This window comes from Cnephaeus nilssonii (genome assembly GCF_951640355.1).
Source record: "Cnephaeus nilssonii genome assembly, chromosome: 19".
Classification (NCBI taxonomy): domain Eukaryota; kingdom Metazoa; phylum Chordata; class Mammalia; order Chiroptera; family Vespertilionidae; genus Cnephaeus; species Cnephaeus nilssonii.
This window is the reverse complement of record NC_137090.1, coordinates 33,161,710-33,178,731: the sequence shown is the minus strand read 5'-3', so window position 1 is coordinate 33,178,731 and position 17,022 is coordinate 33,161,710. Positions and strand designations below refer to the sequence as shown.

The 17,022-nt window shown below is 42.9% G+C and overlaps 1 protein-coding gene across 3 annotated transcripts in view; it reads left to right on the top strand.

Annotated features, from left to right (window-relative positions):
* The window catches only part of SSH2 (slingshot protein phosphatase 2), a 216,621-nt gene that overhangs the window by 186,917 nt on the left and 12,682 nt on the right, over nucleotides 1–17,022 (top strand). For all 3 annotated transcript variants that reach the window (XM_079798860.1, XM_079798858.1, XM_079798859.1), the window contains 2 exons: nucleotides 3,937–4,083; nucleotides 9,327–9,527. In XM_079798860.1, coding sequence (XP_079654986.1) covers nucleotides 3,937–4,083; nucleotides 9,327–9,527 — 348 coding nt within the window. The remainder of the gene's footprint in view (nucleotides 1–3,936; nucleotides 4,084–9,326; nucleotides 9,528–17,022) is intronic.

Genomic DNA, 17,022 nt, shown 5'->3' with positions numbered 1-17,022 from the left:
CCATTATCAGTGTCCCCCACCAGAGTGGTGCATTTGTTATAATTGAGGACCCTACATTGAGACATCATAATCACCCCAATCCATAGCTTATGATTCTCTCTTGGTTGTTGTACATTCTGTGGCTTTGGACAGATGTATAATGTGTCCATCATTATGGTATTACAGAGTGTTTTCACTGCCCTAAAAATCCCCTACGCTCCATCCATTTATCCTCCCCACTTCCAACCCCGGCAACCACTGATCTTTTTGCTGTCTCTGTAGTGTTACCTCTGGTCCCTATTTTTACGTAAGAATATGCAGAACTGCGTATGTCAGTTTCACGGCTGTCCGTTCAGTATTTATTGAATATCTTATGTACATCTCGCATAGTGCTAGGTGCTAGGGATCCAAAGATAAATAAGCCCTAGCCAGATGGCTCAGTTGGATGGAGCAAATGCACCAAAAAGGTTGTGGGTTCGATTCCTGTCAGGGCACATACCTAGGTTGCAGGTTCAATTCCCAAGCACATCCTCAGGTGAGGATTTATTTTTAAGTGTACAAAGATAAATGAGACTCAGTAAGTTACTTGTAGACTAAGTAGGTTAAAAATGGATGAGCTTCTGAAATTGAACAAGAAGGACCTACCTTGTATGAAGAAATGTACTCCTAAACTGTATAGTTATTTAATTTTATTGTAGCAATTGAGACCACAGTGAACATTCAGCAAGTAAAAAGCTATTGCCATTATTTCCTTTTTACTTCTTAGCTAATGCCTAAGTTTTTTATTGAACTTGGCCTTAGCAGGTCAGATCATCCCAACAAGAGAAGAGAAAATCGTGTCTGGCAATTGGCCATGCTAACTCTTCATTGTAGACAGAGATAAGACACACTGAGACTCACAGAGAGCGATGGCTGCCTGGCTGGTTATGGGCTGCCTGTTTTCTCAGCTCCAAGTCAGCCTTCTGGTTATCTTTAGCATGATTAAATGCATACTCCCTGCTTTTCCCCCAGAAGAAAGGTATGTCATAATTGCTAAAATGAACTTGGAGCAAGACTTAAGCCAAATAATTATAAAAAGAGTTCCATGGGAGGAAATCTGGTTACTTAATTTAAGATATGGAAATAAGTAGAGCTTAGAAAGTTTAAATTGATAAGAATTAAGTCTAGAGTTCTTAAAAGCAGAGACTCTATCTTAGTTTTGTGTAAAACATACATCTCCCTAGCTCAGAGCTTTATAGGATACTCAGTAAATGTGAAGGAATGATAGAAAAATTAGGCTGGCTTATGGGAAACTAGCACCTAGATACAGTGTTTAAAATGAAATCTGAGATTTGATATAGCAGTGCTTGGAAATGCATTGGAATCACATAACACATACATACACTTTGACTTTTGACTTATAACCCCCGCTTGGAGATGAGACCTATTCATCTCATTTACTACTGATAAGGCTAAATTATAAAATGCAGGTTTTAAAAGACAGTATGGCTGGATATTTGGATATTAACTTAGATCTTCTTAAATTTATTAAACTTTAGTGGGTGAAGAATTACAGTTCAGGGATCTATATCCCAAAACATGTGCCTGTGGATGATTTAAGGGATTTTCAAGTGTAATTTTTACAATAAAGCTATTTTCACAAATCTACTGACTTTAGGGCCCCAAGTAAAGTGCTACTCCATAAAGAGATGGCAAAGAAATTTCAAGGAGTGTCAATTCCAATTGGAAGTAGCTGCCTAAAGCTCTATAATAAAAAGGATCGGGAAGTCCCATTTTACCATAATCCATTACTGAAGTTTGGAATTGGAGGTGGAAGGTTGTTAATTTTTTTTTTAAGTTTTTAAAAAATATGTTTGGAGAGAGAGGAAGACAGACGGATAGAGAGATAGAAACATAGATGAGAGAGAAACATCAATTGACTGCCTCCTGCACTCTCCCTACTGGGGATCGAGCCCACAACCCGGGCATTTGCCCCAACCAGGAATTGAACCAGGGACCTCTTGGTCCATGGGGTTGTCACTCGACCACTGGGCAACACTGGCCAGGCATGCATTTTTATTTTAAATAAAATAAGTGTGCTTGCTCATTTTTTTTCTGACAGTTTTTTAAACTATGTTTTTATTGATTTTAGAAAGAAAGGAAGGAAGAGGGAAAGATAGAAACATCAGTGATGAGAGAGAATCACTGATCAGCTGCCTCCTACATGCCCCCTATTGGGGATTGAGCCTGCAACGTAGGCATGTGCCCTGACCAGTAATCGAACTGTGACCTCCTGGTTCATGGGTTGTTGCTCCACCACTGAACCATACTGGCTGGGCTTTTTCTGACAGTTTTATTGAGAGATAATACATATACCATACAGTTCACCTACTGAAAATGTATACTTCAGTGGTTTTTAGTACATTCACAGTTGTGCAACAAGCAATTTAAAACATTTTCAACCCAAAAAGAAAGCCTATACTCTTTAGCTGCCTCTATTCCTTTCTTTCCCTTAGCCTCTAGAAACTACTAATCTACTGTCTCCATAGATTCGCCTATTCTGAACGTTTCATATACTGTAAATGGAATCATACAGTATGTGGTCTTTTAAGAATTTTTTTAACTTAACATTATATTTCAACATTTATTAATGTTATAGCATGTATTATTAGTACTTCATTCCTTTTTTTCTTACCAAATAATATTCCATAATATTCCACATTTAATTTACCCATTCATCAGTTGATGGACATTTAGGTTGTTTCCACTTTTTGGCTATTTTAAAAACTGAGATGAACAATCATGTACAAATTTTTAGGTGGACTTCTGTTTTCATATCTCTTGAGTTTCTGCCCAGGAGAGGCATTGCTGGGTCATATGGTAACTCTATGTTTAACCTTTTGGGGAACTATTAGACTTTCCCAAGTTGCACGTGCTTTCTTTTTAAATTAAAAAGAAAAATCATTTCTAGTAATAAACTTTGATGCTAAGTTAACAGATTCAAATCATATCCCAGAACTATTTTGATCTCCTCACCTTACCACAGAACTGGTTAGCTACGGCTCTCCCTTCCTGTAGTCATTTCTCTGACTTCGGAAATGGGTTTGTAGAACCCTCCCTATGTGCGGTTCTGAGAAGGAAGCAGCTTCTGCAGAAAAATGAGGGAGCCTGTGCTGTGTTGTTAGAGTAAACTCCAGTGATATCTAAGTTCACACAGCATTGAGAAAAGATAACCCTTTGGCAAACTAAACCCAAGCATTTATTGAGATTGTGCAGGGAGACAGATAGCAGAAAAATGTCTTGATACAGAAACCTTTTCCTGCAGCCTCTCAGTATAGGAGAACTCTCAGACACATCTGCTGCCATAGCAGCCAGGAATGCAGCCCAGAGAGTTCAGAGAGTTTCAAGTCCAACTTTCCTCTGACCCTCCCAGCTCTGGCCTCATTTGCATTTCATAGTTAGAGAGAGTAAGAGAGCAAAATCGGACAATCTGGCAGTTAGGAAAATAGGAGGAAATTTCTCCTTCTTCTATTTTTTGTTTGTTTGTTTCTTGAGATACATAATTTAATACAAGTGACTTCCAAAGAAGAAATTATATTGCTGGTCATTTTAGTGACTAAAGAGGAATTGTTTCTCATGGGCCTCAGGCTGATTCTTTTGAGTAAAATACAAGACATGTTTTCAAAAGACTATCCAAGATGAGATTGTGTAACTACGTAAACTGAAATGGAATTTAGATGTTCAACTTGGTAGACAACTTTTCTCCCAGTAACTCCCTGGTGCCCAGGTGTGCCCAGGACCCTGTTATACAGTTTCTGTACTAAATAAGTATAGCCTCTTAGTTTTTTAGATTTCTTTAATATTTTGGTATTTAATTTCAGCATAGGGAGTAAAAAAGTTGTAAATAAGAAAAGCAGTGCTGGAAATTGGATTTAGCCTGAGTAGTAGAGCCAGTTTCTCCCTTGGTTTTTTTTGCAGGGTGCGGTATATTTTGAATGTCACTCGAGAGATAGATAACTTCTTCCCAGGAGTCTTCGAATATCATAACATTCGGGTATATGATGAAGAGGCAACGGATCTCCTGGCTTACTGGAATGACACTTACAAATTCATCTCTAAAGCAAAGTAAGTAATGGGTCTCCAACACATTCTTACCCTTGTTCCGTGTGCACCACACATGGCTGGGGCCTGACAGCTATAGATAACTTACTGAGAGTATTCCGAAAAAAGGAAGTAAAGAGAGAAAAAAAAAAAAAGCCCTGGCTAATGTGGCTCAGCTGGTTGGGTATTGTCCCGTGCACTAAAAGGTAGCAGGTTTGATTGCCGGTCAGGGCACATACCCAAGTTACAGGTTTGATCCCTGCTCAGGGTGCAAAAGAGAGGCAACCGATCAATGTTTCTGTCTCACATCAATGTTTCTCTCCTTTCCTCTCTGTAAAATCAATTTTTAAAAAGAAGACTGAGCCCTGGCTGGTTTGGTTCAGTGGATAGAGCGTCGGCCTGCAGACTGAAGGGTCCCAGGTTCGATTCCGGTCAAGGGCATGTACCTTGGTTGCGGCCACATTCTCAGTGGGGGGTGTGCGGGAGGCAGCTGATCGATGTTTCTCTCTCTTCGATGTTTCTCTCTATCCCTCTCCCTTCCTCTCTGAAAAAAATTAATAAAATATTTTTAAAAAAAGAAGACTGAGATTTCTTAATCCTCAGGGAAAGATGACTAGTGACTTAATACTTTTCCTGTAAGTAGATGAAGTCCCTGAAAGATGATCTCATGTTGGCTAGTTCCATTGGGCACAAAATTAGAGTATATAAACTTAAGCTGCAGCTAAAGAAATAGAAATGAGAGAAGGGAGAAATTCTGAATGAAATGCTTAAGTTGCCAAGGGAGACATTTTAAAGTTGTATAATTGACAATATCCCACACAGATAGAATACTGGGTCCTCCTCTCTATAAACAAGATCTTTGGAAACCTTTTCTCATTTTGTTTTACTTTACTTTTATGATACTCTAAATAGTGAAATTTTTCTCTGGCCTTTCCGTTGATGTCTTCCTTAAATTTAAATTTTTAATTGCTCCTTTTAGTGAAGCTATTTGATTATTTTAATTTAGTGTTTAGTATTAATAGGTGAATGCTCATTTTTTATACGTCTTACTGATTTTAGAAGGGAAGGGAGATAGAGTGAAACATTGATGTGTGAGAGAAACATCGATTGGTTGCCTCCCTTACATGCCCTGACCAGGGATCAAAGCCACAACCTAGGTATGTGCCCTGACCGGGAATCGAACCCACAGCTTTTTGTGTATGGGATGATCAACTGAGCCACCTGGCCAGGGCTCAACACTCATTTGTTTTTTAAGTCCCTGGGGATTTCCTTGCCAATCCTATTTATGCCTTCAATAGAGGGAGCGTAGCATGTTGGCCACGCTCCTTTAGGTGGGATCACATTCAAATCATCCCTGGCAGGTGACAGGCACTTCTGTTTATAAAGTCCTCCTTTAAGAATGATTCCATACTTCTCTTAAGGACTTCCATGATGAGGAGATTCTTCCTTTTAGGTACCTAAATTCCCATAACCTAGCTTTGAGCTCATTCTCTTAGTCTCTAGCCAGCACCTAAAAGAGCACTTTATATTCTTGAAGAACATTTTATATTCTATTACTAAATTACTAGAGGCCCGGTACATGGATCCATGCATATTGAAAGGAAATTAATTAGAAGGTGGTCAGCGGGGCGGGACTGGGTGAGATGGGCCGGACACACCCTGGAGCCAACCTCCCTCGGTCCCTCCCCGGCCACACCTGGGGTAGCACTGGGGCTCAAAGGGTGTCTGCGGAGTGAGCAGGGTCCCTCCAGCAAGTGGGGTCCCTTGGGCTGGCCTGCAGGGATTGGGCCAAAACCAGCAGTCCGACATCCCCCAGGGGGGTCCCAGAGTGCGAGAGGGCACTCTGCAAGGTTGCTGCCGCTTGGCAGCTCCTACGTTGAACATCTACCTCCTGGAGGTCATTGCACATCATAGCTGTCGGCTGGTCAGCTGGTCACTTAGGCTTTTATATGTATAGATAGGGCTAGGCCTGGCCGGCGATCGAAGTGCGAGCGTCTGGCGTGGAAGGGCAGGTCTCAGCTGACCTCTGGACCCTGGGCAGCACCTGGGCCTCCAGACCCCCACGCTCCCCACTCCACCTGAGTCACAGCGCCCCGAGTCCCCATGTGGAGATGCAGTGAGCACGGCCGGACGCTGCTGGCCAGGGTGTATCGTGGGCCTCTGGGCCACCCAGCTGTGCTGCATGGAAGCCAGGCAGGCAGCGCACTCTCTCCCGGCCGGCCTCACAGACAAGCTCCTGTGTGAACCCACGGGGAGTCTGACTGGCCCCTGCAGCCCCCGGCGGCTGCAGCCCAGCTCACCTGGAAGAGGCCACAGGGGTGTGGGGCAAGCTCCTTGTAGGCGCCCAGCACCTGAGCACGGAGGCTTCCCCGGCGCGAGTCCTGGCGTCCCGGGGGAGGTTAGCAGGAGGAGTGAGAATAAGCTCAGCAGACACCCCACATTCTCACCGCACATCCATCCCCGTCACTCCGGCCCCCAGGTAGCCGGCAAGAGGTCGCAGCCCCCCACCCGGGCACCGCGGGAGGTTGGTCACCGCCACCCATCCCCAGTTCTCCGTCCCAGCCTGGGGCCCAGCCCCGATTGGGCAATCAGGGCCTGCCGGCCGCTGGTCACCATCTACTGGGCTGTCAGTCAGGGCCAGGCGGCCCGGCTCCCTCAGCGTCTGGGAGCTGGGTGGCGGCCCCACCCCCCACCACTGCCGCTGGTTGCCATCTGCGGGGGTGATCGGCGGGGCAATCAGGCTCCCACTCACATCCACCTTGGCCTGGAGCCGCCTGCTCACCTGCTCCACAATCCTGCTGTGGTCCCGCTCTTGTTGGGGCCTATCAGGGCCGGCAGTACCTCCACTGCCACCTGTTGCCTGTGCCGCGTCACCAATGCCTACCATGTTCCGCGCCACCCCCTGGTGGTCAGAGCACATCATAGCAAGCAGTCAAACTCCCTGTCGAACAATTTGCATATTAGACTTTTATTATATAGGATTCCCAATAATAATGCCACCCATGGCATGCTTACTATGTGCCAGGTACTTTACGTGTATTCTCTCATGTAATATTTCTAAAACCCAGGGAGGCAGATATTGTCATCCTTCTGTATAGATGTGGACAGACTATAGAGACAAGGTTCAGAGAGGTTAAGAAACAAACGGTAAGGATAGTACTTAAACCCGAGATCATATAGGAATAGTCTAGTCCCTTAAGGAAAAGACTAGGCAAGTTGTCAGGGTCACAGCTGAAGAGGCTAGAGTTCAAGGTGAGGCCCCAGTCCCAGTGAAAAGAAAGGGTGATTTCAGCAGGGCTGGGATTAGAATGAGATGCATGAGGTGCCCAGGTTACATTTAAGCAGGCACTCGCTCTCAGGTTCCTGCATCTGAGAGTGAGTGCCTCCTGAGTGGCACACTGGGCACCTCATGTGTTTTACCTAATCAGGGCCCTAAATTCCAGAATCTGTATATGGGTGAGTTTAGGGTTACTAATGTAATACCAGGCTTAATCTGGACAATCCAGCAATCCACCACTGGGCGCCGGGAGGTTAGAGGGGGACTTAAATTGAGTTCGTTGAAAACTGACATCAGATCCTTCATTACATGAGTTAGAAGCCATCTGCTTTTTGAAAAAGCCTAGTTCAATATGAATTAATGTTTTCATGGAAGTGGATTTTATAATTGCATTTTTCTTAAGATTGTCCAAGTTTGAACACTTTCCATGCCTGCAGGTATAAACCTGAAATTTTATGCATTAAAGTTGTCAGAGCTTGATATTTCAACACATGTCTGAACTTCCACCTGAGTCACTGCGCATTGGCTTCCCAACTGTAGTGTAAAGGAAACCCTATGGCGCCATAAACGAAACAAGTATTTCCTAGTCCTTTGGGATAATCTAAGCACACAAACACACCACACCAGCCTTAGGACACCAACATTTTGCATCTAATTGACAGATAGGAGGTTAATCTTACCTTCCTTTTGAGCTGTTTCAGTTACTCCAAACTGTTCTCTGCATTCCTATAGCTTATTTGGCTCACTCATTTGGCACTTAAACTTGTGCCTCCTTGCATTGGAACTGAACTCTTTCACGTGTCTCCTTCTCCAGCAGGAGAGTTATAAGCCTCCACGAGGAAGCTTATCTACTATAATACAGTGAGCAAGTGGATGAATAGATTTCCCCTTTTAGGCTGACACGTGCATTTTTAAATTTATTGGAATAGCTACTTGGGAAGAATTCCAGCCCATGACACTAGTGATAAGAGTAATCATTCTTTCCCAGATTTAAAAATGTTGTTCCTACTTATAGCTGACAGATCTAATCAGCAGATCCATAAGTTTGTTCAGACATTTAGCAAATATCAGAAGGCTTATTCTGTGCCAGACATTGTGTTATTAGCAGAATTAGCATAACCAAGTAATGCTCATATTCAAGATAAATAAACTCTGGCATGTTAAGACTGAGAGGTTTAGTTTTGTTTGTTTTTTAGTATCACCTTATGGTAACTTTGTTTTCTTGTTTTTCCACCCCATTGAAAAAAGGGGGGTAGTTATGTATTCCACCCTCCTTACTGAAAAAGCCACATGATGCATTTATCTCATGGTCCATCCAGCTCCACGGGTTGTACAGCCAGTGCCTAGACAGAACATGGGTTGTGGTGTTGTGAAAAGTAATATCCGGGGCTACATCTGAGTGCAGAGGAGGATTAGTTTCACTTGGTTTGTGCTCTCCTCCAGGGTCAGAACCCTTACTGGAACTTGAACTGGAAGCAATTGAGAACATTTGGGTAAATTAGGTGAATCACTGCCACGCCTGTAACTCAAGAGTGTGCCAGCCATGAAGCATGCCCCTGGGGCCATGAAGGGACTGGCCTTCAGCCACAGGGGTCCAGTCTCTAAATTGAAAATTCTCCCCTAGCATTCTGTGACCAGCTGTCATTTCAATTACCATTTTGAACTTTGTCTGCTTCTTCCACTGAATTCTACCTTTTAGGGAAAAAATGTTACTTTGCCTCATGGTACCTTGTGCATTGTCTTATACATGGTAAATGTTTGCCGAATGAATTAAAGAGGCTTACTGTTAACAATGAATATTGTTTGAGTACACTAGAATTGCCCACCCTCCCTGCACATTGATTATAGATGTATACAAGTTCACAAGGTGGGATGGGTTGCATAGCAAGAAAATGGAAGGGCAGGACAGGAAACTTGGAAACATTTCAAACCCGGCTTTTTAAGTGTACTCACCATTGTGTTTTCCTCTTACCTCAATCCCCCAAACTAGGAAACATGGATCTAAATGCCTTGTGCACTGCAAAATGGGGGTGAGTCGCTCAGCCTCCACTGTGATTGCCTATGCAATGAAGGAATACGGCTGGAATCTGGACCGAGCCTATGACTATGTGAAGGAAAGACGAACAGTGACTAAGCCCAACCCCAGCTTCATGAGACAACTGGAAGAGTACCAGGGGATCTTGCTGGCAAGGTGGGTCCTTAAGTGTGACTGTCTCAGCTTTTCCATCCTTACGCTCCCTAGGGAAAGGAGAGATGGCCTTCTCTGCAGCTAGTTCTCGGCCTAACATGGACGTGTCACGTGTTCAAAAATTGTATCCCTAGCCAATTTTTTACAAGGTAAGTATAAGCATTTGAGATTAGGATGGAAGATTAGGCATTTAATCAAAACTAACATTATTTTTCGCCCTGAAATTTAAACTAAAGGGTGGAAAATACTATTCCCTTATTTCAGTTCTCACCTGGGTATAGATTCTAACAAACACTTCTCAATATCTTTTTTCCCCCCTTTTTATTGAATTTATTGGGGCTGACACTGGTTAACAAAATCACATAGGTTTCAGTGCACAATTCCATAACACATCATCTGTGTATTGTAGTGTGTGTTCACCACCCTACGTGTCTCCTTCCATCACCATTTACCCACCTGTGTCCTCCTCCACCTCCCACTTCTCAACAACTTCTAATGCCAGATGCGCTGTCTTACCAAAATGGATACTGATTGCTCCCAAGGTAATTCTAGGCATAGCTGAAATTCTTAGAAATTGTTTGGCCCATTTGTTAAAAAAAAGAAAAAAGAAAGAAAGAAAAGAAAAGTGCCTACTGCTACTTTGGACTTTTTTTTTTTTTTTCAGTGCTTGGTTTCACTGAGCCCACTCCAGTAATTTTGGTTATGTGACAAAATCAGCAGAATTGGGATAAATATATATTGGGGTGAAAAGGTGCATCCCAGAAATAGTTCTCTTGGTTTTATATATAAATACATATTTTTAAATTGATTTCAGAGAGGAAGGAAGATAGAGAGAATGAACATCAGTGATGAGAATCATTGATCGGCTGCCTCCTACATGCCCCCTACTGGGGATGGAGCCTGCCACCAGAGCATGTGCCCAACGTGGAATCGAACCATGACCTCCTGGTTCCTAGGTTGATGCCCAACCACTGAGCCACTCCGGCCGGACCTATTGGTGTGTTTTTTTAATCCTCACCTGAGGATGTGCTTTTCATTGATTCTAGAGATAGAGGAAGGGAGAGTGAGAGAGAGATTATTAATCACTGTATTATTTTCCATACAAATTACTGTAAGTCTATGTATGCCCCATCCTGTATATGCTTTGTAAAAATGCAAAAAAAAATTACAAAGGGAAAATTATTTATAAACTCAATACCTACAGAGAGAGTTGACATTATCTTACCTTTTGACTGTAACAACATATACTGAGCACTTACACTGCACTTAACCATCACTTGTTCCTTTTTCCCCCAGGTTTATCTTCTATCTATAATAATAAAAGCACAATATGCTAATTAGACCGGACGTCCTTCTGGACGAAGCTGGGGCTGCAAGGGCCGAGCCCCTTGCACAAATTTCGTGCATTGGTCCTCTAGTTGAGATATAATTGACATATAGTATTGTGTAAATTTAGGCTGTATAATGTGTTGATTTGATATATTTATACATTGCAAACAGCTTACCACCATAGCATTAGCTAAGATCTCCATCCCTTTACACATTTCTTTTTTGTGGTAAAAATATTTAAGATCTCTCTTAGCAACACTCAAGTATATAATGAAGTATTAGCTGTTATCACCATGCTGTATATTAGATTCCCCAGAACTTGGCAGTCTTATAACTGGAAGTTTGTACCCTTTGGCCAGTATCTACCCATGTCTCCCAACCTCTACACCTGGTAGCCAGCACTCTACTGTCTGAGTTCAGCTTTTTTAGATTCCACAAATAGGTGACACCATACAGTATTTGTCTTTCTCTGTCCCCAGTACTAGGTCTTGAACATCTTCTTGTATCAATCAGAACCAGCTGTTCCATCAGTAAGTTGGTCATTGGTTATAAAATGAGTAGTTTGTTTCACTGCATTATTTCTTACCCCTTTGGTGGTGGAAGCCACCTTCAGCGGCTCTGGGGGAAACGATTCAGGTCTTAAGCTGGATTTAGTGATCAGCTTCCAGAGATGCCACATGTGGAAGTTCTGTGGAGTGCTAGATTTTGCTTCGTTGTTTCCCTGTAGGCATGTTCTCGGTGGTTTTGTTAGGGTGCGGGCACAGCTGCCTAGGAGCATTGGGGGCTAGTGCCAGAGTTTAACTCCAGTAAGTCTCATGACTTGGTCTTGACTCTTGAATCTGGGCTGTGTTTCCCCTGAACAAAATATTAAATAGCCTTCCAGCCTATCCAGGCAGAGGGACCACCCTCCCACCCCCAAAGTATTGTGAAAGTGCGGTCACAGCACAGCATTATGGTTTCCACTAAAAAAAACCCCTCCCATTTACTCAGTACTTGGCATGATTTCATCTGAGCTATTCTCTTAGGAGGCTGGGAGGCTGTGAAAGTCTCCTCCACTTAAAAAGAATTTATAGGTCTTTGGGGCTAGATATTGATGACATTTTTAGATTAGATCAGAAGGTAGAACACAGCAGTTCTTTTTGGCACAAGAAAGAGGCATCTGAGGGTTGGTTGAGATATAAATATTATATATTCCCAGACACATGACGGATGTTAGGCAGTGTCCTCACGTGACCCATTGAGAGGAAGGATACTATGTGTCCTGCCAATTTCAGTATTTATTCTGGAATCCCAGGCTACTGCAAGCTGTTAGGTTTATGTGTGTGTGTTTTTTAGCATTTGTGGTTTTCTTAGGTGTTAAAGAAATTTCAAGAAAATCTTAAATGAGGGTAAGAAGGGCAGCATAGCCATAGCCAGTTTGGCTCAGTGGATAGAGCATCATCGGCCTGCAGACTGAACGGTTTCAAGTTCAAATTTGGTCAAGAGCACATGCTCAGTTTGTGGGCTCGATCCCCAGTAGGAGGCATGCAGGAAGCAGCTGAACAATGATTCTCTCTCATCATTGATGTTTCTATCTCTCTTTCTCCCTTTCTTTCTGAAATCAATAAAAATATTTTTTAAAAAAAACACCAAAAAAAAAAAAAAAAAACAGCATAAACCACCACACGAATCACCCTGCCTCTTTCCTTTCGGACCCCTACCTTCCTGGGCTTGATTGATGGAGGGAAGGGCAAACCCTGGGAATGAGAAAAGCACAGAATTTGAGTCAGTTTTCTTGTTTTAAATATTTTTTGATAATTTTGAGAGAGAGAGATAGAAATATTGATGAGAGAGAAACGTGGATACACTGCCTCCTGCATGCCCCCTACAGGGGATCGAGTGAGCAGCCACACCTGCTGAGTAGTATATCTGGTTTTCATTTCTGGTTTGCCCCCTTGCTGTCCCTCTGAGAAGTTACTACACAGTCTGATCCTCACCTGACCCCATCTGTAAAATGAAAATCAAGAGACCTTTCTCACAGGGTTATTGTAAATTAAAATATGTATAAATGTACATTATGTACTTTTAAGGGTTATTCAGATGTGATTCTCCTCATCTCCTTCCTCTGAAAAACACATATATGCATATGCCATTTATTTATCTTTCATTGACGTGAATATATGCCATTTATTACCTCTTTCCTCCAACCACTGCCTCCCACCACCCACAGACAGACCAACTCCATTAGAAACAGAAATGGGAAGTGGTACTGGAATTTCCTGTCCTGTGATGTCTCCTGGATTTTAATAACTAGAATCCAGTGCAGGGGAGAGCTCAGGCTGCCTTCAGCTGCAAGTAATAGAACACATCCATCAATCGAGATCTCAACAAGAAATGCATACTCAGATTAAGATTATTTGATGAGGGTTTTATAGAGGGACTATAGACAAAGATGTGGAATCAAGCATAGCTGTTTGGTAATAGCTCTGAGGTCCAAAGAGGAAGGGAGCAGTTAAGGAGACTTCTACAGAGTAAGGCACCTCAGAGAAGAGCAATCACCTTCAATTAAGAATATAGCCAACCTCCCTGGCTGGTTTGGCTCAGTGGATAGAGGGTTGGCCTGTGGACCAAAGGGACTCAGGTTCAATTCTGGTCGGGGACCCTTGCCCAGGTTGCAGGCTCAGTCCCCAGTGGAGGGTGTGCAGGAGGCAGCCAATCGGTGATTCTCTCTCATTGATGTTTCTATCTCTCTCCCTGCATCTCTGAAATCAATGAAAATATATTTTTAAAAGAAAAAAAGGAAAAGCAATTCAATGTTACAAAAGAATATTACCTTTAAAAGAAAAAAAGAATATAGCCAACCTGGAGTAACCCTGCAGAAGGAAACTAGGGAAATAAATGGTCTGCCTTCACTCTCCTGCCTCCAATCTCCTGCTGAGTGTGTCCATTAGCCCAACCCTGTGGAAGTCAGAAGGCAAAGGGGCCTGTTGATTTGGTCCAAAGATCCTCCTTGGGGGCAGAGAGTAGGGTGGAAAAGCTGAAGAGTGCATCTGCAGGAGCAAACAAAAGATATTTGGCCCAACACCAAGCTATAGGTATTTTTAAAGTTGGACCATGTGCCATCACTTGTAACAAGAAGCACAGAACTAGACTCTGTAACGGCTCAGTGATGTAATCAGGGACTTGGGTACTCTTATCTTTCTTATCTGCTTTCCTTGGTTAATGGTTTGGTCCTTGAACTTGTCTCCTCATGATTGCCATATGTCTGCCACATTTCTAGGCACCTACATGTAAATTCCACAGCATCTGGTTGAATGGGCATTTCAATTTTGGGGGGAGACCTTTCCCAGAACCTCCCCAATAGACTTCTCCACAGGACTCATTGGCCAGGACTGGGTCATGTGGTTAAAACTAATCACTGGCCAGGAAAATAGAATGTCCTTGGCTGGCTAAAACAAATTCACATTCATGCCCTGGTGCTAGGGAAGTGCTGCATTCCCTGAACCCAGGGGACATTGAATACCCCAACCAAATCAGGCTTCTACCAGTGAGGGAAAGGAGTGGGAGTGCCTGCTGGGTGAGCAGCCATTAGGGTCTGCAATCTATGATATATCGTCAGAAATGCCACTTGCAGGCTACCTGCCAAGCTAACTGCCAAGTGAATTGGGCCCAGCAGATTCTTGCCCAGCCCTGGAGTGCTGCTCCAGGAACTGCTTGCTTAGAAAAGCGAAGAAGCCCCAGACTCCTGTGATTGCCTGGAGCTCTGACTAGCTTTGCAGCTTAGGTAACCAGGAGAGGACAGTCCTTAGAAAAATCCCACTCATTCTGTTTGCAAAGGAATTCCATTTCCTACCCAGCGACTTAAGTCTTGTGTTTCGTATCTTCTCCCAGAAAGCATGTGGTGGCTTCCCAGAGAGACAGAGCCTTGACCCTCGCATTCTCTAGCCACGTGGTTGTCCAGGGTGGCACTGGGTACTTAATTTGAGGTGGCAGACTCTTTATGAGTCTTTTAGCTTGGTACTTTTACCTCTTGGTTGGTAGAAGAGAAGTTTAGCAAAGTGATTTATGAATTGGTTGCAGTCTCTTAATCAGAATGTGAGACTGTGGGCCAAACAGTAATAGCCCCTCTGAAATACAAGGGATTTTTTGCCTATTTCAGTGTGTCTTTAAGAGTCTGGAGAAGGCTAACATTTAATATTCTCCCTTAGACCTAAGGGATATCATAAAGGCACTGATATTATTCATATCTAATTTTATTTTTTATAGTCGGGGAATGAGGCAGGAGGAGGGTGTGTGTGTGTGTGTGTGTGTGTGTGTGTGTGTGTGTGTGTGTGTGTGTGGAAATCCTCCATTGAACAGCCAGCAGGCCTGTTTGTTATTCTCGACTCTGATCATGCAGGTATCTGGCAGATTTATGTTCCATTAGACAAGTTCGGATTTCAGGCTTTTGCAAGCTGACCATGTGTCTGTGATATTAGGTTCCAGTCTATAAGGCAAGGAAGAAAAACTGGGTGGTGGCCAGGGAGAGTTTGTGCCACATGTCCTCATAGATGTCAGTTTTGATTCTTTGAACACCGCTGTCTCCAGGGCCAGAGGCGGTAGGGTTGTCTGTTACCCTGGCTTTGCTGGTGGAGACTTTGAAGTCTAGTTAGCTGGTGCACAGTGGTGAGCCAGCAGGAGGGAACCCGAGAATAAGAGGATGTGGTCCTGGTCAGGTGACAGCCAATCACAATCAGCGTTTAAAGGATTTTCTTTTTCTTTTTACAGATTTTCTTAATAGCTTTTCAGAAAAATAATCTTAAAGCACAGCACACAGAAAATGCTCAATTGAAGCTTTTTCTCTTTCTTCTCCTTTCTACAGGCTCCCTAAAGCCCTAAGAAGTAACCATAAACGGTCTGATTTTACTATAACTGATATTCTATTTTTAGCAATATTTTCCTCTATATAACTTTCTCCAATAGAATTAGTGCTTTCCCAAACATTTAACAATATGAAAGAAAGCAAGTCAAGACAAGAAAATGGGATATGATGTGCATCCTGTCATTTAGATTTCCTTCTTATCCATTTACTAAAAGGCCAAATTCTTACCCAGGTCAGAGGCCACTCAAGGTGGAAGAGAACTGGAGTTGGTTGCATCATCCAGACCACAAACCAGCTCTGAAGTTCTTTTTGGCAACTTGTTTACTTGCTACCTACCTGGAATTAGGTGGGGATGTCAGCTGAATTTAAATATTAACAGTTTAAAATAATAAGTATGATCTAATGCCTTCCATCTATTCCAACTAGTGAAGGAGCATTAACATAAACTGGCTTGGGAAAAAGCTTTACTGGAAAACAGTTTGGTGTTTCTAAGTAAAACCTGATTTATACATGCCCTGAGACCCACCTTCCTGCTCCTATATATAAAACACCTTTGAGAAACCAAAGTGTGCGCCAGGCACAGGAATGGCCATGGCAAAATTGTTTGTAATAGCCAGAACTGCTCATCAACAGGATGGGTAAATAAATCTCACTCTGAAATTACAGCTACACACATCGATGAATCTTAAAAACAGAGAGTTAGGCAACAAAACACTTGTAGAATACATACAGTATTTCATTTACATAAACTTCAAAACATGCCAACCTGAGCAGTATATTATTAAGAACAAAACGTGGTGACTCTAAAAGAAAAATGAAAGGCAATGATAACCACAAAATTCAGGACGGAGGTTAATAACCCCTGAGGGGGTGGGGAGTGGAGGGAAGGGATCAGGAAGGAGCAGCAGTGCTTCAAAGGCCCTGGCAGTGAGTATCTTGACCGTATCAGAGAGCTGCCTACCACTCTCCATGCAGGTCCTATTGCAAAAATGAAAAACGCGGCAGAATCAGACCTATCTTCAGATTTGTTTTTTTTCTTTCTCCTTTACAAGTAGGTGTCAATGTAATTCCAGAGCCCTGACCCAATATTTTCTGGTGATTATCCCCTCCAGGAAGAGAAAGAAATCCTGCTGGGCCAATGATTCCAGCCAGTTCCTCTGCAACATGCACTGTGTGTGCCTATTAGCGTAACTTCAGTATCTCATTCCCTCCTGATGGTTCAGGATTTGCAGGCAGCTTTAAAAATCATACTTCGTGGGTTCTTGGGGTCATGAAAACATCCCATTTGCCTGTTGACTGACAAGATGTTCTTTTACATTATTAGAAGGG